The sequence below is a fragment of the Cyprinus carpio genome, chromosome B1 (assembly GCF_018340385.1).
Source record: "Cyprinus carpio isolate SPL01 chromosome B1, ASM1834038v1, whole genome shotgun sequence".
Lineage (NCBI taxonomy): Eukaryota > Metazoa > Chordata > Actinopteri > Cypriniformes > Cyprinidae > Cyprinus > Cyprinus carpio.
The window spans coordinates 1,177,403-1,199,893 of NC_056597.1; the positions used below are offsets into that span (position 1 = coordinate 1,177,403).

The window sequence follows — 22,491 nt, forward strand, 5'->3', positions numbered from 1 at the left end:
TCATTCTCACTGTTTCCTTTGAATGATTTAAGATTTGGAGGAGAGCATTGCTTTAATTAACTGTGCATTTTATTTGAGTAAACTTGTCTCAGCAAGTACACAGAGTTTGAGAAGAACTTTTTGCATTGCAGATCTCACCAAAGTAATAAAAAAGTCAATCAAAAGTGATACATTCAGCTAATCACAACAGAATCTAGTTTCTCAGATAAAAGCTCTGTTCCAAAACCTTTTGTTCCAAAAGTTGCCTACCCTAAACAGCACTTTCAGGCATTACGAGTGGTGCTCTTGACACTGGTAGGCAGCATAATTGTCAATCCAACATGATGGATAAAGCAAGTGAATTGTTAATTATACATATATTGACATTAAATGGAATAAAAAATAATTCAGTTTAATTTAAAAATGTTTAAAGCAAGTGAATTGTTAATTATACATTTATTGAAGTTTGGTGGAATATAATATGATTTAGTGCTCTGCATTTAACCCATCCGAAGTGCACACACACAGAGCAGTGAACACACACACACACTGTGAACACACACCCGGAGCAGTGGGCAGCCATTTTATGCTGCGGCGCCCGGGGAGCAGTTGGGGGTTCGATGCCTTGCTCAAGGGCACCTCAGTCGTGGTATTGAAGGTGGAGAGAGAACTGTACATTCACTCCCCCCACCCACAATTCCTGCCGGCCCAAGACTCGAACTCAGAACCTTTCGATTGGGAGTCCGACTCTCTAACCATTAGGCCACGACTTCCCATATATTGACATTAAATGGAATAAAAAATAATTCAGTTTAATTAAAAATGCAAAAACCTATTCTATGTGAATGGCTCCTCAAAAAGCAACTGTCTATGATAGCAAGACAGCTCAGTATGCTTTGGAACAGAGCTGAAGACTGTACACTTGAATGAAGAATGGCCACTGATCAACTTCTCTTGTAGACTTTCAATTTGACTGACAGACTGTTTTATGTACACAGAGACAGCAGATGTTTTGGAGAATTCTGGAGAGAGGCACTGATCAACACACACTACTGGTTTAGAAAGTCTGACCATATGTTGATGCTTCATTACTGTGATGTCAGTTTAATACCAAGAATCCCTTCCTCATTAAACCCAGAGAAACATGCAGCTGAGTCTGATGAATGAGTATCATGGGAGCTGAAGGATGAGTGGGGTGTTTCTGTTTGTCAGTGACACGTAACTAAAGACATCTGCACCACATGTCAGAAAGACATGACGCAAAGCATCTTGGGTGACAGCCCAAAAAACATTCCTGCGAGCTTGATTACAGGAAGAATCAGGGACAGACACACTCAAACAAAAACACATATGCATCCAAACACAATTCCAATAACTGCTTGATGTCACCTTACATCCTGACAATGCAAAAAACTGACGTCTTGTTTTTTTTTAGAAACCATTAATCCGAACAATAAACACAGCGATAACATTTCTGTGGCTATACATGACACCTGGCCAACTGAAAAAGCAATATTTTTAAAAGATTTCCAATGGTCCTGAGATTAAACTTCATCGTAAATGCATTTGCATCCCATTGCTCAAGAGAGTCAGACTAAGCTATGAGCATCAAGGGCCCGTTTACACCTGCTTTTAAGATGTGTCTCTGTGATTCCGTGATAAGATCACAAGTAGTCAGCTGAGACACTTTGATGTTTACACCTCGTAGTAACATGCATCTCAAATTTGTCTCCTGTGTCCACTTGTGATTGGAGGGAAGGGTCTCTAATTTTGAAACTAAATACACCGCTCACTATTTTTAGTGAGTTACTGCAAGTTTATAAGTTGCAAAAAAGACATGAAAGCACAAAATGTCCACATACTTGCTTCCAAATATATATTTATACAAAAACAGTGTGCAGTGCAACAGCCAAAGACATTACATATACATGTATATTGCTGCAGCAATGGTGCTTTAAAGGGGGTGAATTTAAAGATGCCAAGTTCCATTAAGTCTTTTGCATCTAGGCCTAAGTCCTTTTAATTTTTTGTGATGGACATAACTAACCTTGCGACAGCGATTACTAAAACAGTTTACTGTAAAAAGTCAATTTCATACAGATTGTCAAACACTTAATAAATAAACTAATCCCTTTTCGAAAAACATCAACCATACCGTATTATACTATTGCTTTCCTTCGTGCAAATGTAGAAATTTATTATTATGAATCTGAAAGTTTAGTAGTTCATACTGCAGAGTTTTGGGAATTGAACAAACAAAACTCCATTGGCCTCTCTCTGAATTACATCAAAAATGGTTTCTATGCCACACACAGTTCAGTAAGTTTGATGGGCAACAGGGCTGTCAGTCAATTATCTGTCATAAGATCAACTGGCAAACTTTGTTTTAGCTCAATGGATGATTGACGTTATTTGGCTTCACTGTTGTCCGAGATAAAGAGTTTACACTTCAAATATGTGTAGTCACATGCAGTATAGATGGATCACAAAATGTTCTGAAGTCCATTTAAATCTGTATTTATCACTGACTACTTGGGATCGTCCAAAACAAATGTTAAAACTGGTCTGGGAGAGAGCAGCAATCACTGTCATCACACTCTCAGCAAATGTGCATGAGAGACAGACAGAAAGACTTCAGTCAGTGCCATTGTCGGAGCATCAAAGTACCTTTTCACATGTCAGGATGTGCAAAGCCGTAATTGTTTAATTAGCGAAATGCATTCTAGGAGGAAGTGTGCGGATTGCTGACTCATGTTTCCCTGCTCCAAAACAAACAGTCCATGGTGGAGCACAGTGCTGACGCTGGAATTTTTGGGAATTTTCGGAAGCTGGTTGTCAGGCCAGAGTGCTCCTAGAAAATCCTCTTTTATTAAACTGACCATCTCCATCTCACACACATACAACTCAACTACTCTGATTATGACAAGCTGACTTCAGAGAAAAGTTTAAGTAAGTGCAGTCAAAGAGCCAACAGCGGTCTGATGAGGTCTTGAAAGCTTTGAATTTTAATGTGAGTGTGTCTAGACTTGTGAAGACAGGCTGATGTCATGTGTTTTACATTCAAGAAAAACCTGAAAGAAAAATCTAATTCTGTGTATTTGAATACAACACTTTCATGCTGCAGACACTCAAACAATACAACTGCCAGTGAAAGTTGTTTCCCTTTTCACTCACTCACTCTCTCTGTTTTGCTGTGTGCACAGTTTTATGACAAAAACCCTCTTTTGTACCGGGCATGAATGAAGGTGTGTGTGTGTGTGTGTGTGTGTGTGTGTTTTAGAGATATTTTTCTGGATGCAGGCTACCAGGAAGAGATAAGTGCCTGAATGAAGTGGGCTCCCACATTCATCACACACACGCGCACATACACACACAGTGAGGGAAATCAGTGTACAAAGACATGGAAATGTGTTTAGTGCACTCTAATGGCATGAGATAAGCACACGGCCAAATATTCACATTCTGTTTTCCCAAGAACAACAGAAGCAAGATGATCAACCACACGGAGTCACTTCCACCATACATACATACATATACAAGGTCATAAGCAATATGTAAACAGATGGATATGAATCTGACACGTATGTAGAGGTGAAATTGACACCCAGCTGCAACACATAATATAAACACAGTTACGCAAACTCAAAGATGAAATAAAAGACCAGACTACTACAGACTACTGTTTATTTAAATGGGGAGTCATCTCATTTATCACCAGTAAAATATGGAGTCCCACAAGGATCTGTCCTAGGTCCTCTCCTATTTTCAATATACATGTTGCCCCTTGGTAATATCATTAGAAACTACAGGATTAGTTTCCACTGTTAAGCTGATGATACTCAACTATATATCTCAACGAGACCAGATGAAACTTCTAAATTATCTAAGATAACAGAGTGTGTTAAAAATGTAAAAGATTGGATGACCAATAATTTTCTCCTATTAAATTCAGATAAGAGAGAGATATTACTTATTGGACCAAAAAACATTACACAGAATCTCGTAGATTACAATTTGCCATTAGACGGATGTACTGTTACTTCCTCTACTGTCAAAAATCTGGGTGTTATATTAGACAGTAACTTATATATATATATATATATATATATATATATATATAGAATTGTTCAGATATTTAACTAAATAACTTATATATATATATATATATAAACTTATATATATATATATATATAACTTATATATATATATATATATATATATAACATATATATAGTAACTAAATGATATTTCCCATGTTACAAAAACAGCATTCTTCCATCTTAGAATCATTGCCAAGCTATGAAACATGTTACCTGTTTCTGATGCAGAAAAGCTAGTTCATGCATTCATGACCTCTAGACTGGACTATTGTAATGAACTGCATCCTCAATAAACAAGCTACAGGTAGTCCAAAATGCAGCGGCTAGAGTCCTTACCAGGTCAAAAAAATATGATCATATTACCCTAATTTTTCAGTCTCTGCACTGGCTACCTATTAAGTTCCAAAAATTAGTTACAAAAAATATTATTACTTACTTATAAGGCCCTTAATGGTTTAGCTTCTGCGTACCTAACTAGTCTTCTACCACGCTACAATCCATCACGCTCCATAAGGTCACAAAACGCTGTACTTTTGATAGAATCTACTACCTAGGATAGCAAAGTCCACTAAAGGAGGTAGAGCTTTTTCGCATTTGGCTCCCAAACTCTGGAATAGCCTTCCTGATAATGTCCGGAGTTCAGACACACTTTTCTCTGTTTAAATCTATATTAAAAACACTCCTCTTTGGCCAAGCATTCAAATAATGCATCTCATAATTTTGGACTGCAGTTATATCTGATCAAATGCGCATTATTACTCTTTAGCTTGGGTTAAACTAATTAATTTTACTTGGCTGGAACAGCAGCTACGCTAATTATGTCTCTATTTGTTTCTCTGCTTTGCTTTGCATGTAAATCCCGTGGTAACTAGGATGTACACAAGCTCCAGTCTGGATCCAGAACACCTGAGAAGAGATGATGCCAACCCCTCAGAGGACCTCAGATGATGCTAACCCAGAGACAACATACAGAACTACCACATTTTGCTATAATTTTGATTGTATTATTGCTGTTTATAGTGTTAATCGTCTGTTTGTTTGGGTCTTTTATTGTTTTATCTGAGAGTTTACGTAGTATGCATAAACTGACAGTCACCACTGATAAGCTACTCCTAAATATTGTAGAAACTTAATTTTCTGTAAAGTTGCTTTGCAATGATTTGTATCGTAAAAAGTGCTATACAAATAAACTTGAATTGAATTGAATTGAACTACTGTCAGACTGACATGAGACCCTCCTACACATTAATCTGATCAGCAGTTCCAATAGTAAAATGACTGTGTTCACTGGCTTTGGTGAGTAATTAAAACAGGTTTTTTTTTTTTTTTTTTTTTTAAGTGATCTGTAATTTCATAAGGGGCTGCAACATAATGTATATTTAAGCTGATTTGTAAAAATGGTATGATGATTCTGAATGATCATGTCATTTCAAATTTTATGTTGTTTCTTAAGGTGCAGTTAATTAGTTTTTTTTTTTGATGATTTTTAGAAATCAATGTTTAAGCAAATACATAACCAGCCAGTGTTCAAAACTATCGCCTTACTTTAGCCCGATTCACTTCTAATTTGAGTGGTACGGGTAGGTTTTCTTGGGAAATTCAAGCATGCTGCCACATCATTACGCCACGTCTGTAAACATAAAGAAGTTGTGCCAGCTACTAGGCTATCGCATGTGAGGATCCTGCTGGTGGTGGATTGTTTGTAACCTTTTCTCAAAGCAGCTAGAATAATTAAATGTATCATTTTGATGGCGGATTGTAATCCAGAAAGGATTATGTGTTTATGAAACACATTTGAATGAAATTAAATTATATTCCAGTTTTAAATGTGCTTCTGATTATAGATAGCCTGGAATTACAACAGATTTGTATTTTAAAGACAACCAGTTCGAAGGGAGCATTATTTGCTTTTTGGGTTAAAAGAATTTCTTGGTATGAAATTCAAATGGTATGACAATTAGAGATTAGACTGTACAGAAATTGAAATCTACATGCTAATACACACTATAGGCAGTGCTGATGTTAATAGGGGTGCTCTGATTGATCGACTCACATTCGGCTGATAATCGCTTTGGGATGATTGATCGGTGGTCTCTAAAAAGGCTGATTTCATAAAACTGATCTCAAGCTGACTCAGTCTCTGTCCGGCACGGGTGAAATAGTTATAATGCTGAAGGTGAGGTACAATTCATATTTCTTCATTAAATAACTGATAAAGTAATTTGAACAAGTTTCTGTGAGACATAATTTCACAAACAGTGTGAGTGAATTACCGTGCACTCTCTCTTTCTCTCTTAAAATGCTGTGCTGCACGTGCTGAATTAAAGTAACAGCACATTGTTTGCGGTAAATATGAACATGCATTGACACAAAAATGTAGTAATTACACCATAAATGCATATAATTATAGTCTACTGTGTTTCACAGCCAACACATATAGAGCCCTATGATTTCCGCGATGCGGAAAATGTGGACGGAATCACGGAATCCAGTCAAAAAAACGGAATTTGCAGTTTAACGCAGAATGTCATGGAATTTGTCAAATTTTGAATGAATTAATCAAAATTACACTTAAATCAAATCGTGATATGGACTAATATCTGTAAATATTAAGCCAGAAAAGTTGATTTAAATATGAATCCTGCATGTTCTGCGTGTCTCTGTTAATGAATGGCTCAGAAGCGCGGTTTTGTTTATTACACACATATGGAAGCGTGCGTGACGCTCGCAGTGATTTCAGTTTGTGCCCTCTCACTAAATGAGGACGAAAACACATGAACAACATCTCCAGAACTGCTCTGAGAGGGACTTCATTAGCATTTGACCGTTTGATTTGAGTAAAACTTGCATCATATCACATACACAGAATTGTAAAGGTATTCATGACAAAATAAAAGTCTGGTTTAATTTAAAGACAAGTATTTGCCAGAAATGTATTACTATTGTCCAGCAGAATGTACATAGCCTACTACTACTACTACTAAAAAGAAACTTTTTAAGGAATAATCACACAACATTTCTTCCATGTTTTAATTTTAATAGTAAATCCCCTTTGTTTACCAAAAAATAAAGGTTGCTTAACTTTCAATAAGTAAAAGATAAATTAAATTAATGTTTTATGCCTTCCTTTGATATCCAGAGAAATGTAAATACACAACAGAATTTCTGAGGGGGGGGTTTGGGACATTCCATAAGGCTATTTTAAGAAAAGAAAAAAAATTAAGATGTTTTTATGTATTTAAATAATTAGACATGCTAAAACACAGAATTAGGTAACAATAAAACATATGGTGAAGAAAAAAAAACATCATTTCATAGGGCCCTAAACGTAATTTTTGTTAAACTTTTAATAAATTGATGTGAAAATGTATAAGTTTTATGATTTTAATTAATTAGACATGCTTTTTGATTAATTAATTATTTAATTTAACCATTAAAAAGGAGTTGGGAAAAAATTAAAATGCTTTAAAACGGAATCCAGAAAAATTAAAACGTAATTTGGGAGAAAAAATTAAATGGATTTCATAGGGCCATACACAAGCTATGGCTTTTTGGCTAGGTTTAAAGGAAGAGAGCACTTTTAAATAAACATGGCAATTATTTTAAAGTTCTTAATTAAAGTTCTTTATGAACCGCAGGATTGCTTGTAATAAAGAATTAATGCAAAAGAAAAGGCAATAGAGCTGACTGTTTCTGTCAAAGGTAAGTTTTAATTTAGAATGTTTGTGATAACGTAAGAAAAGTAGTTTAAATGTTTTGCTTTAGCAATTTAATATATAAATCTAGAAGTAAATGCAAAAGTAAAAAGCACTGAATAATTGATGAAAGACTGTATTACTGTACTATGTAAAAAAAGAATCACACTGTTGAAAAAGCATTTTGAGTAACAATGTTTGGATTTAAAATCAAAATAATGGAAAAATGTTGTTTGTGGTAAACAGCCACAGATCAGGAGCAGACTGTGCCGCTTCTGTATCACACATGGACTACATACGCACTGCAAACAGAGTATGTGAGAACCTCACATAGAGCTCACAAAATCAGGCTTGCGCTGTGTAAGCTATTGTGCAACAATTACACGATTGTAAAAAACAATACAGTGCAGGTAAAACAACAATTACACGATTGTAAAAACAAAAATACAGTGCATGATCAAAGATTTAGGTGAGATAAATATATATTTTTGAAAAATGTCTAAAAAATGCTCCCCTCCATGATAAAAAGAAGGCTTTAAAAAGATCGGTATCAGTGATTCTGTGATCGGCGATCGGCCTCAAAAATCCTGATCGGAGCACCCCTAGATTTTAACATTAATAATTTGAGAATAAAGTATAATAATAAAAGTATAATAATAAATTAGAATAATAATTTGCACGGTTTGATGTGATATGTGCTAGCCAATCTTTAGATTAAATCACAATTAGGTAGCATGATTTATTGCAATGCTTTTTTTCCTCAGTTGGTCAGAACAAATGTGGTAGACCTGTTACTTACTTGCTCAAATGACAATATACGGTGAAAATTCTTATTTGGGTCATATATTACAAGACTTACGCTAGAATCTGTAATTCTGAAGTACAGTATCCACACCGGTGCGGTGACTGACTGCCACACATACTCCTCAAAACATTAGATTAGATTCATCCGCACTGGAGCTGTGCCGGCACACAACCCACATAAGCAAGATAATTCTGCACACATCTGCAACTGCAGGTTTTCAAACAGAGATGGAGACAAAGAGGCAAAACTTACGTACATACTGCAGCTTTAAATTTTAATGAATAACTCACAATTGTTATACATAACAAATCAATTTTGGACGCTTTGTGTGAAGACAGCATCTCTAGGCGTTGTTCTCTGCCATTAAGCTGTCCTTGTTTACTAGACGCAGACTACTATAAACTAGAGGACTATAAACTACAATTCCACAAAATGAACCACTGCCCTCTATAAAACTAATGGGGGAAAATAATGTTTAGGCAATAAAGAAAGAGTGAGGAATGAAGTGCAGAAAGTATCTGACAGGAACTGCAAACACTATGAATGAACAATACAAAGGGGAAGAAGAAAGTAACAGTATAGTGTTAGTTTTAGTGGGTGTTACTTTAACAGATGATCCATTACTACAATTTTGTGCATAGCATAAATTCACCACTAACATATTCTGTGTTGATTAATTCTATTTTTACTTGTCCTTTTTTAACTTGCCCTTTTCTTTACTTCCTATATTACTTTCTTTATCTGGCTTCATTTATTTTCTGTATTGTATATTTCATTATTAATAATATTATTATATTTCACTAGTAAGTACTGTGTAAATCATGCAATCATGCAAATAAAGATGTTGACTATTCTGAAAAAAATATATAAAAAGTCGCATCAGCTTTCTTCTCTGTGTGTTTGCCCCTAAGTCTGTCCGCATACACCCCCAGTAAACTCCCTTGGGTTTGTTTATGTTTCTCTTGACTAAACAAGGAGGTGTGGGCTAAATTTGCATAATCAGAAAAGATTGGTTATTCTGTAGCAGCAGTGTCATTAGGTTTACAATGTCTTAAGATAACAGAAACAGATAACATCACCTAATGACTGTATAATGTAACTAGCCCTTTAGTGACCCATTGAAACCAATAGAGCTCTTGGTTTCTGTAAACAAAAGCAGAAGTCCTAAACAATACATTTACCTCATTAATGGACCTAATAGCCTTCTGTTATGTCAACCAAAACAAACCATTAATAGGAACTCATGAAAGTGGTACAGCTTGAACATATAGAAATAAATGTGCATGCATTTCAGGTTTTGCAACCCTTGGGATGAAATTTCTAAAAACGTACAAAACAACCAAAAAAAACTTAACCAAACCAAGTTGCCACACCCAAAGCCTTCCATGAAGTTAATATAGGGAGTGAATAAGTCTTGCTTTATATCAACAAATGCCAAAATATGTATTTTACCGTTGTATTTTTTTCAACTGCTTACACACAAAATCTTTACTTGTCACACAATTTCTGAAACCTGACACTCAAACAGCAGAACCACACACCGAACTGCAAAACCATACACTAATTCTCGGCCTTTGACTTTTTTGCAAAACACAACTCACAATTTTCTATGTAACATACAAAAATCTATCAGGAATGAATATTATGGCAAAAGTGCTTGCAAATGTTTGTGTTTGTAATATTTTGAATGCCGTCCTTCATTTTGCAAGAGATCTTCTAGGCTTTGTGTGTAAAGTTTTGAAAAAAAGAGGCAAAGTTTTGAAAATGTAAGCAGTTGAAAAAAACAGTAAAAGTATGGTTAAGTCTAGTGTTTAGTAATTACAATTAGTGTACAATATGTGTAAAGGAGAAACAGATATTTCAGCAAAAGTATTAGGGCTGGACCAGAATATTCAATTATTCGAATATTCATCAGTGGGTTGGCATTCGATTTTCAATTTTGAAATTCGAATATTCTTTTTTTTTTCTCAAACACCTGGCAACCCCCCCAAAACAGTTCTCATTCGCACTTGAATATGAATCACCCATGAGTGAACGTCCTGATTGAGTTCATCTGGAAGAGAAGACAAAAATGCCAAAGACCTCAACTGTGTGGGAGCACTTTAAATTAAGTGAGGACAAGACAAAGGCAGTGTGCCAAATATGCGATTTGAAACTGGCCTACCACAACAGCACATCAAGTTTGAAAAGAGTTCTGTTGGTGTAAATTGTTGGTGTAAAAAAAAAAACTAGCTGTTTTTTTCCACCATGTTAATCAGTAATTTTACACATGATAAAAACATGCACTTAATTTGCTTGGAAAATACTTGCGAAAATGCCAGTCATAAAAAAAATGTACAGTAACCCAGCCTAATATTAATTTGTCTATATTAAAAGTATTGCTCTTAACAGACCTGTGTGTTTTGTATCACTAGTGCAGTGTCCATTCTCAGAGCTTATAAGCCCTGCCCATGTGAGGAGCGCCACTTCCGGCTCACGTTGTTCTGTAATTTATTAAAAGTTTATTCATTCTGAATGTGTCGCGTGTCCATATTGCACCGAAATGCAACACTGCACTCCCTTGGGTCCGCAGCAACACACCCGCCACACATGAAGTCAACTGGTTGAACGGTTCTCGACATAATACAAATGCAAACAGACAGACAGAAACACAGAGATTCCTGCCTTTATTACACCGTGTCTACACCGGACGCGACAGTTTTCGTGCCGCCCCACGCCGCAACAGCTAAAGTCTATCTACAACATAGATTGTATAAAAGGTCTACACTGGACGCGACACAGTGACCGTTGAAAATCATTTGAAATTTGTGTCAATATGTCAAAAATAGAATGCAGCAGCAGTTTTCTGTCAGGGATTTGTGGTGTTGTGCAGCGCCGTATGTGTAGACAGCATCACTGATTATAAATGAGTTCTATAGTATTTTGTCACGCAGAGCCGCTCGTGTCAGGTGAAGACTCGGTGTGAGAAGAATAAGTTCAGCCCCCTCCCTCCAAAGCTTAGAATATTCGGTGTTGATTACTACCGAAGCTTCGAAGCTCAAAAAATGGTATTCAGACCAGCCCTAAAAAGTATATGTGATGTGTGGTACAGGTAAAAGTAAAACTGTGGGGATCATAAATCAGATCTTTATATTATATATATATATATATATATATATATAAATAAATTGCAAAATGTAAAAAAAAAAAGTTTTCTGTGAGGGTTGTGTTTAGGAAAAGGGGCAGGGTTTAGAGGGTAAAATATACACATTATACCGCATAAACACATTATGTCTATAGAAAACCATGAAAACCCAACGGGTGTGTGTATGTTTGTGTGTGTGTGTGTGTGTGTGGTGTGTGAGACAAATACTTAAAGGGTTAGTTCACCCAAAAATGAAAATTCTGTCATTAACTTCTCACCCTGATGCCATTCCAAACCCCTAAGACATCTTCAGAACAAAGATATGTAAATATTTTTGATAAAATCCAATCTTCAGAACAAAGATATGTAAATAATATGGCTGTCAAATTTTTTTTCTTCGAATTTCGAATATTCGTCTAATTAAAATAAAATCCACAATTTTAGGTCTGCATCAGCCAACGATGTAAGTGTCTAGCCTATCCAGTTGAATCCACTAGATGTGGCGCTGCTATGTTGTTCATTCAATATATTGCGGAAAACGAGAGCATTATTTACTAATTGTTTAAGCAACTTTATTAATTATATATGGTTTATAAACATTATTTTAAACATTATGCACATTTTTTTTTCAAAGACAGTCGTGTTATTTTATTACGCTTTGAAGAAACATGCATAATATTTTGCGCAATGCACCCTCTTGTGGCCTCAGCAGAGAAGCCAAAAGCTTTTTTCCCCCTAACTGAAATTATGTCTTTTAAATTCTAATATAATTCTAATTTTGATAATATATGATAATATAATAATATAACATATGATAATATATGATAATTGATAATATTTAAGTAGAAAATTCGAATTAAGTTTTTCAGTCATTCTGACAGCCCTAATAGACAGCAAGGGTCCAAGCACGATCAAGGTCCAGAAACGTAGCAAGGACATCGATAAAATAGTCCATGTGACATCAGGGGTTCAACCATAATTTTAGGAAGCTACGAGAATACTTTTTGTGTGCAAAGAACACAAAAATAACGACTTTATTCAATGCGTGTAAAAAGCCTACCTCCATACGTCATCCGCCCAGAACTGCTTCCGTGTACAACAGTGAGCACAAGCTACATTAAAGTGATTATTACATTTTGAATATGGATATTTTTCTTACATAAACACATCTATTCGCTACAGAAGCCTTTGTTCACCCCTGGAGCCATGTGAGACACTTTTTTTTCTTATGGATGGGCGCTTTTTATTTAACTTCTTTTGGACTGATGCATGCAACACACTCTGAGTGTAATGAAACAGCTTGAAAGATCAAAGACTATTTTTTATATAACTCTGACTGGATTCGTCTGAAAGAAGAAAGTTATATATACCTAGGATGACTTGAGGGTGAGTGATTTATGGGCTTATTTTCTTTTTTGGGTGAACTTACCCTTTAAAGCCAAGGTTTAATACTGTACGCCTGTAAACAATTCAACTAAATTTGGGTCCATTCATCTGAAAGGCACAGCAGCTCCCCCCATTGACCCCTTGCATTTAATTAGCATGGCTATTTCTGCTAAAACATCAACACAGTGCAGATATGCTAATGCAAGGCTACACTGCAGACGCACTGGTAAATGCTCCATCAGCTAAGAGAGTGGCTAACGTTAGCATTAGAGAGAACTGGATCGAACACGCTCAATGACCTGGACGGTTTTTGGACAGTCAGCATTTTACCTGGTATGATGCAAAGAAATTTAAGCACTGTAACACAAACTCCACTAATGCATATTATTACCACAGCGACAACATATAAAGTTGTGGTTAATGAATTACATGAATTACATGCAAGTTTAGCATGATGGCAGATTAACCGTATCTGAAATATCATTCTGAGTAGGATATTCAGTCATCTTGGGTGTACACTGGTATTTATAAGGGAGTTGGGTACATGTTCATATAAATGGCACAGGCTGTTGACTAGCATTTTACACATTCAGTACTAACAGTATGAATTAGGGTCACCTTGAAATATGACAGAAATGTGTGTAATAAAGATTAAAAGTGTTTCTATATCTATTTATTTATGTATGTGCTAAAAGTTTATGTGAAATGTTGTCCACCCTTTCCCTGTAGTACTGCTATCAACGAGCCTGTCAAAATTCTAGACTGAATGTTTCACAGTTTGGAAAAACAGAGGTCCTCCCTACAACAGTCATACTCCTACACACATAAACCCAAACATAGACACACTAATTCAAACATACATACACACTTCACACATACACGTACTCACACAAAACACTTAAATGCTTTTTTTCATTCTCATCAGTAATCCATATTGCTTGTGTGTACAGTATGCATGGCCTCTGCATGTGTACATACATCCGTCTCACAAAAGCCTGGAAACAATGCCAACACATTGCAGCAGAGAATCAAATGCTCAGATTTATAGTTCCTGAGTAAACATGATATATACACAAAGGAAAACGAGAGAGAGAATGTGGAGAGGGAGATTATGTGAGTAAATCTGTGTGTTGGCATATGAGAGAGGGAGGAACAGAGCAATTTTACAAAATGTAACTGCAGATGATGCATTTAAAAATCTGTTATGCCTTAGGTGGAGTTTACTTACACATCCAAAAGAGGACGGAGTGAAAAAGAAATCTTATTATTGGCCTTCTGTATGAAGATGTGTCAAGAAACACAGTCATCTAAAACTGGCTATATGCAAACATATACACATGGCCCCTTGAGTGTTTCTGTAATCTTTACAGTTCAGCCCTCCATATTCCATGAAAAATGTCTATTTATGTCTATACCACTAAATCTATATCATAACACTAAGTAAACATAAAATACAAATACAATTATTAAAAACGGAAACGTATATGAAAGCCACGTATTATTTGTAATTACTGGTTTATTTTACGTAATTATAATTAATAACATTCGTTAATAACTTTTGCATGCCAACTGTCAGCAGGTGAAATAGTGGTTCACATGGAAGGAGTGAACTCAGTTTCAACTCCGTTAGATTGATATAATAACTACATAAGAGATTGTAAATCGTGCAGGCGCACTTTACCTGCACGGACAAACGTGTGCGCGGAAAGCACGGGTTTATGACAGCGGAGCGCACGTGGCCCCGCGAGCCTCGGGATCATCCCGGGAGAAACCGAATTAAAGCGCGGCTAGATCATTTCAGCGGGGGAGGAGGGGTCGTGCGAGGTTTGCGAGGGATATTTCGACGTCAAAAAAAAAAAAAAAAAAAAAAGAGGCGTCGCTGATGCTCGCGCGCAAAGGACTCAATGCGTTACCCGTGCGAGTCTCCGCGTAAAATAAACTAAACTTTGGGAATAAAAAGCGCAACAACTCACTCCTTCATACGTTTAGCATATAACAATACAGCACCGTGTGAATTGCTAATTAGACGTTTATGCTTTCTCCTTTGATCACCTCACAGAAAGTGTTTACAGATCAAAAGCAAGAAAAAACGCACAAAAGCGCCTTACCAGCTTTGCAGGGATCCTTGTAGTCTATCGTTTCTGTTTTCTCCTCTTCATAATAATCATAACTGTCATCATAATCTAAGCAGCTATGCAAGGACACTTTGCCCCAAAAAGTCAAGCCGGCCAGCAGGAGTGTGATCCAATTCATTTTACTGGTCAGTGCAGAGTGAAGGCAGTCCATCTGAAGTTTGAATGAGCGCGGATCAGAGTGGAGTGTCTCGCAAGGGTCCGGTAGTGGTGATTTAGCGCTACACGCGCCGTGTGGACATCATCATCTTCATTATCATCATTGGTCCGGTTCGACAGACGGGGCAGGACCGTCAGCGTCGCGGCATCTCAGCTTGACGCCCAATGCATCGATATGAACCGGCAGATACCAGCTCACTTTTCTTTTCTCTTGCACAGTCAGATTCCCTAAAGAGGCAGAGCTGGAATGAAAGCCGGTCTTTAAATGAAACAAGTAAAGATACTGGTGGCAGGGGGTGAGGCGTGATGTACATTTAAATTAATATTTAAATTATGATGTTTAACATATTTCAGTGACCAAGAGCAGGGTTTTACAGAAGCTCAAACTCTTGATAGACAGACAGATAGATAGATAGATAGATAGATAGATAGATAGATAGATAGATAGATAGATAGATAGATAGACTTTCCTATGCACACAAACTACTGACTTCTTTAGGAACAACAACCATACATCTTTCGTGCATTATAAAGACAGGAAACTATCTGATTTACTTTAACAATACCAACCGAGTTCACCCAAAATGAGCCGGTAGCTGTAAAAGTCACACGTTCACTAAAATTTGAGCAATAATCCGGCAAAAGCACTGTTTTCCCGTCGCCTATACAAAAATAAGCTGCTCAGGGATGTAACGCAATGTCCCAACATGTAGGTGAGATCCTTATTTAAAACATTCAGTTAAAAGCACACATAGTTGCTTTCAATTTTAGGACGCTGTGGACAGTAAAAAGCGGCTGTGGTGTGAACATTTAAGCAGGGGTTCATGTTTCAAAAGGTACCTCGAGTCCACATATTCACGAGGCCAGCATCCCAATCATTGCTATCAAACATACTTTACTGGTGTCATCAGATCACAGATTGATTAGTCAACCATTTCACACGTGCAAATTAGGACGAACGTGATTTTAAATACCCTCTTCCGTCTAGCACATATCCGATGCTGGAACCTTGTCGAAACATGACTGTTGTGTCATCATGCAGATATACACTTCGGATCCCAAATACACCACATTCATTCCCCATTAAAAATCATACACAGTCACATTATCAGTTCAAAAGCACTACATGTGTTCAAATACTCTCCAATTTCTAAAACGCTGTGTAATTAATGTTCGTTTCAGAGCGAGCGTAGTGCACACCTGGACTTGGAAATCAGGGTTTCTGTTAGTTCAAAAAGTTGTACCTCAGAGTCAATGTACTCTGGAATTCCAGCAAATGCAGAATCTTGCTCATTGAGTCCCCCCCCGAATTTCTTGAGCTGACTCAATTAAGATTCAAACAGATGAGCAGTCTCCTTTTCATTCTGGGGGCATTGGTGAATCTCTGAGGATACGAAGTGCTGTGATCTCAATCTTGATCACCAGCCGTCGATACACAGTTATCCACGAGCTGGATCAGTACCTTGTACGAAACAGGTCCTGTCGTGGTAATCACTCCAGATTAACCACTGCGGAATCTCCTCCCACGGTACTTCGCAAGAAAACAGAATGATACCACAGCACAAGGACTCTCTCTTGGCCCGAACGTCATGTTGATTTTTCTGCAAATACTGTTTTCTGCGGAAACCGTCTAATGATGTTTGGTTTCCAGGACGTGCAGCTCCTGGTGCGGGTGTGTCTCTTTAAAAATAACAGATCCTTGCGGAACTGACCTGTGGTACAATTAGGGAGGTTGGCGACTAGCGTAATAAAAATAAAGATAGAGCTATCATCAATGCCAATTTGACTCCCTGAGTCAATTTCTTCATACCCCTCTGAAATTTCTGGTAAAAATATCGTGTTTCTGCCAATCCATTTGTTGAGGGTCATCTTTGGTGCACGTCTGGTATGCATCAATACCATTCTCTTCACTTCAAATCTTGGAAAAACCTTCATCAAGAAGTAAAAGTAGTAGTTGCATTATCAGTCACGATTGGGGGTCAGGTAATCCATGATGCATTTAGAGAAAACAATCTCTTCAATCTGGTAATAGTAGCTTGATATTTTGAAGTAAATCTGTTGACATACGAAAAAACTTCCAAACCATGTGAAATGAGCATCAACCATGCTGCATAAACATGGTTGCTTCAAGAAAAGAACGGACCAGCAAAATCCACATGCGACAACCTTTTTCCAACCCACCCGGGAATTCCCAAGGATGAGAGGGACGTGATTGGCACTCTTTGCTTCTTGTTGAACAGATTTGACAGTCTCCTTGCAAACTCTTTCTATATCCAGTATCAATTTTAGGATCACCCACACGTATACTTACGAAGTCAGAACTTCATTTTACACACTGCCAGGGTGTTCTGAGTGAATTTCCTGTCAACACTGATTGTTTCGAAAACGTGAATGGTAGCAATGCACTCGGTGTGTCCCCATAGCAGGACATCACTGTGCTAAGACGTCTCTGAAACTAAAAGCGGCCAACTTTCTCAGTCAAATTCTTGTAATTTGGCAATGCTGTGCTGTGAGTGCTGGGTTGCTTTGATTTTTTAATTTTGGAAGTGTGGATATCTGGATGGTTGTTTAATTTGGACAGTGTGGAACTCAAAATAGCTGCAGCCTGCTGGAACAAGGAAGCTAAGAAACACTAGACAGCATTTGCTGTATCATCTTGTAAGTTTACTCACATTCAACACAATCGATTCCATTCAACATGCTCGGTCACAGTTGAATAAATCTCGGTTAGAATATACAAACTTCTCTGACTTGAGTGAAGTGACTGTCAAAACGCCGAACGGACTTCATGAGGGCAGCTTTGAGCTCGTTTGATACCCCTGTTTTTCCTTCCACTCTCAATGTCCTGACTTTACTCTTAATACAATTTACCTGGCCATAACCCACTTTCAGGGGCCCGGATGATACACATAATCTTGTGAGTGTTGATTGAGTATTACTCCTTTCCAACGCCTATGCTTTACCTCATCTTCCATAACCCCGGGGCCCGGTCTCCTTTAACGCCTATTTACCTCAGGAGAGTTTACTGCGAAGCTGTTAGGGTTTAAGTAAGGACGTGGAGTTTGGAAAGTTTATCGCGCGCTACTTTACAAACATAAAGAATAGACGCGCCGTACGTTTAACACCGTAGCGTCAAACCTTGTTAAAATATGAGAGACACGGAGCTTACCTCAGAGAATGCCCTCAGGGTCTAGTGTTTTACAGCCTCAAAGCGCAGGCTCATCTTGAGTACTGCCCTCATATTCCCTCTCTCTCTCTCTCTCTCTCTCTCTCTCTCTCTCTCTCTCTCCCTCCCTCTCTCTCTCTCTGGAAACACTTCTTCCACAGCCACTGGAATATTAAAGTGCGCTTGCTGACTGGTACCGCTTATTCCAAACGTGCCCATTTCCCTGGAGATTAATTGCTGACTGGTACCGCTTATTCCAAACGTGCCCATTTCCTGACATGATCTCTCTCTCTCCTGACACACACAAACACAGATTAATCCCCCCCTCCCTCACGGCAAGGTAACTGTGTGTTGACGTCACGCCATCAATCCATCAAGCTATGCCTCACTTTGCAAAACTCATGCACACATTCATGCACTGCACGACAAGAGCACTATTTGTTTATAGACGGGCTTTATGTGGTTAAAATGATGAATGACTACAGCATGCATGAATGGCCGCTAACATCCTGACAGAAGTCAGAGGGAGTTGGTAGTGGCTAAACAATTCAGTGCAAAGATGGTCATGACAGGAGGGGAATCTCCTTGGTTGGGTGGAAAAGGGAAGATACTCTTTAGTAAAGTAGGCTATGTGTGAGTGCATTTTGCCTACATTGTGGGAACCACTCAACCAGAACGAAAATACCTTAATAAACAATAGAACATATTACTTATTTTTCATGTATTTATTTATCATTATTCATAGTATTATTTGTTTGATTACAAAACAGTAATATTGTGACATATACTACAATTTAAAAATAACTGTTTATTTGAATATTTTAAAATGTAGCCTAATGTATTCCAGTGATGGCAAAACTGAATTTTCATCTACATGATCCTTCAGAAATCATTCCAGTGTGCTGATTTGGTGCTAAATTATTATAGCTCAATTATTAATAATGGTTCTCATTATCAATGTTGAGAACAGTTTTTGCTGCTTAATATTTTTTTTGAAAATCATGATGCATTTTTTTCAAGATTCTTTGATGATCAGAAAGCTCAAAATAAATCTTTTGTACCATTATGCCTTTACTGTCACTTTTGATCAAGTCATTGTGTCATATTATTACTTGGCCCAAATTTGTATGAGATTGATACCACTGAAAATCTTTCCTCTATCCTGTTTCTTATTCAGTATATTACATTTCTGTAGGATCGTGAGACAATGAAGACTGGCGTAATGATTATTGACTATATGCGGTTAAGATATTTCTTTTTTAAGATATTTATTTTGTACTTAAAAAACATTATTGTACAGACAGAAAGTAGGAAGGATGTATGACATGTGGATAGGTAAGGTGCAGCAAAGTGAATATATTAATTGATTAGAAGATTCCACTGCTCCCTGTACATACTGCTAGTAGAAGGGTAGGTTATGAGCTCTTAATCCTAAAATGTTTGAATTACTCTACTGGAATCTCAGTGCGGGTCTTACACTGCCAGAACTCCAACACTAATCAGAGGTCTATTCCAGGACTTTAATGGTTGACATCTGATCCACAGTAACCTCAGCAGCTATCCAATGTTCATTGGGATGGAGGCGTAAGTGAGAAAATGAATTAAATAAAGAGGTGATTAGCATGGAGCTACCAGACTGACTGACATAGGCTGCAGTTTGACTTGTTTTGCTGAGAGTCTGGCTGAGAGTGGCCTTATAATGTGAAGTCACAAATATATTAGTTCTTTTTGGTTCTTAATGTAATAAAGGCCCAAATTTAAATACATTTTTGAATAAAGTCTATATTTGTAATAGCCTACTTTTTTTTCCGTAAATGTGATGTAAATGTGAGGCCTATGCAATAACTTTTGGCACAAATGTCAAACATGTTTTCATAGAACATAGAGATGTAAAAGCCATGACAGACCAAACTGATGGTTAGCTGTAAGCCAATGTCAGGCTGTCATTGAGCATCTGTTGGTCCAGTTTTTGCTGTGTGTTCTGCAGTGGAACTAGTCAGATCACCGTTGGCAGCTTTTCAGCTAATTAAGTATGTTGTATCAGCGTCAGAGCCATTGTGCGAGAGATCACACTGATTGGTTATCCTATATTAGCATTCCGATATGTGAATATTTTCATAAGGACACGGCTGTCTGGAATGAAAAAAGTGACGAACTGATCAACATGATAGTGATGCGTCGTTCGCGAATGAGCCGTCTCTAAGAGCCGATTCTTTGTAGCGAACGAGAAGAGTCGACTCCCGTCGGGGATAGCCGAATCTTCAGCCGGAGCCTTCTATTTTAGTCCAATTTAGCAATTGTGAATGGTTTGTGTGTTGGTAAGCAATTTTTTTCATTTAGTGTTTTCATAAAAGCCTTATTTTTATGCATTTTTTCGTAAAAAAAAAAAAATGCACATGCGGCTAATCACATGGGAGGACAGACTTGGATCATACCATTATGTGAAAGAAGGAAGGGGGACGCACGCTCTGAAGATAGTGAGTGTAGGGTTAAGGCCAAGTACACAGTAACAGAGAGAGACGGGGGTAGCCGGATTTTAACGTAGGTTTTAAACGTAGGTTGGTTAAGGTTGGGAGAGAGTGAGGCGGGGGATCCGGATTTAATTGCAAGCAAGGACAAATAATCACAGAGAGGAGAAATCGCATCAGCACATCCAAGCTGAGGCATCTGATATTTCATCAGTCATTTGTTCCTGTGTAGCTATTCATTAATGACGGACGGAACAGTATTCTAAAGTGTTACCTCTAAATGGTGTATTTGAAGAATTTAGTTCCAAAATGCTATTAATCCATTTTGATTGAGTAAATTTATCAAGTTTTCTTTACCAAGAAAGTGGCAAGATGAAAACCACTATTTTCTGTTTCAAGCTTTAACATAGCATATTTAGTTTATAATAACATTAAAAATTCAAATCCAGATATTATAAAAATTGACCCCCCCCCCCCCCCCCCCCCCCCCCCCCCCCCCCCCCCCCCAGTTTTCCCCGTAAATCCATTGAATCAATATAAAAGTTATTTTTCATATTGAAACTGTTGAAAGTTGAGCCACATAGTCTCGCATAGCCAGACCTTCAGACTGACGGCTGAAGGTTGGAATTCATGGCAGCTTTCATTGGCTAAGACCCGTCCATGAGGCTGCTTGACCGACATGTCAAAACAACTAATCACAGATCGTTTTGTTCATCGTTATGTTTCGGGGCATGGAAATGTCGCCACAATAAAGTGTAAAACTGGTGTGTAAAACTCTTGGATGTATTTGAAAGATTCTATGCTGCGAACTTTGAATATTTCACATACTTCTGAAAATCCAGCGTTTAGTTGGTCCTGATAAGCGCTCTTCATCATAGTTGTAAACACTACGGCTTTCTTCTTTCATGAGGGGGTTTGGCACCACGGCATCTTTGTTTCCAGGTGGAACGTTAAAGAACGCGACACACAAGTCTCCCGGAACTCCTGTAGAATTCAACCAACCAGATGACAACTTCGACACTCCTGAAGTGTTTCCAATTTTGTGTCCCATATGCATCAGACGTTTAACCAATGGTCCGTGGGCGTGACATCTGAGGTTGAGACTAATCCACATATGACAACCTCTGAACTTGGTCAGTACTAATCTTATTAATAGCTTACATTTCTTCCCCACTGTGGAAGTGTTAAATTTTAATTTTATTAATTGCTTAAATTTGTTGTGGTGTTTTTTTTCATTGCCGTATTAGTTTTTTTTTTTTTTTTAGGTTTGAGTAAATGATTCAGTGACTCACTAAGGCATTCACCTGTCCTGAATGAATCACCCTTTTTTCTAAACAATTAGATGAATGAATTCTCACTCAACAAGGCAGTCGCTTGTTCGCGTAATGATATCACCTGCAGAAAGAGTCACTGAGAAATTCCCACCACTACTTGCTCTGTTCTTCATGTTATTTCAAATATAAATTGATGTCTGTTT

The 22,491-nt window shown here is 37.5% G+C and overlaps 1 protein-coding gene across 1 annotated transcript in view; it reads right to left on the bottom strand.

Annotated features, from left to right (window-relative positions):
- LOC109046547 (dorsal-ventral patterning tolloid-like protein 1) overlaps window positions 1-18,750 on the bottom strand; it is a 45,194-nt gene extending 26,444 nt beyond the window's left edge. The window contains 2 exon segments of the mRNA XM_042716137.1: window positions 15,198-15,608; window positions 18,550-18,750. Of these exon segments, the coding sequence (XP_042572071.1) occupies window positions 15,198-15,375 (178 nt within the window). The 5' untranslated portion in view covers window positions 15,376-15,608; window positions 18,550-18,750.
- Window positions 18,751-22,491: the final 3,741 nt, after the last annotated feature.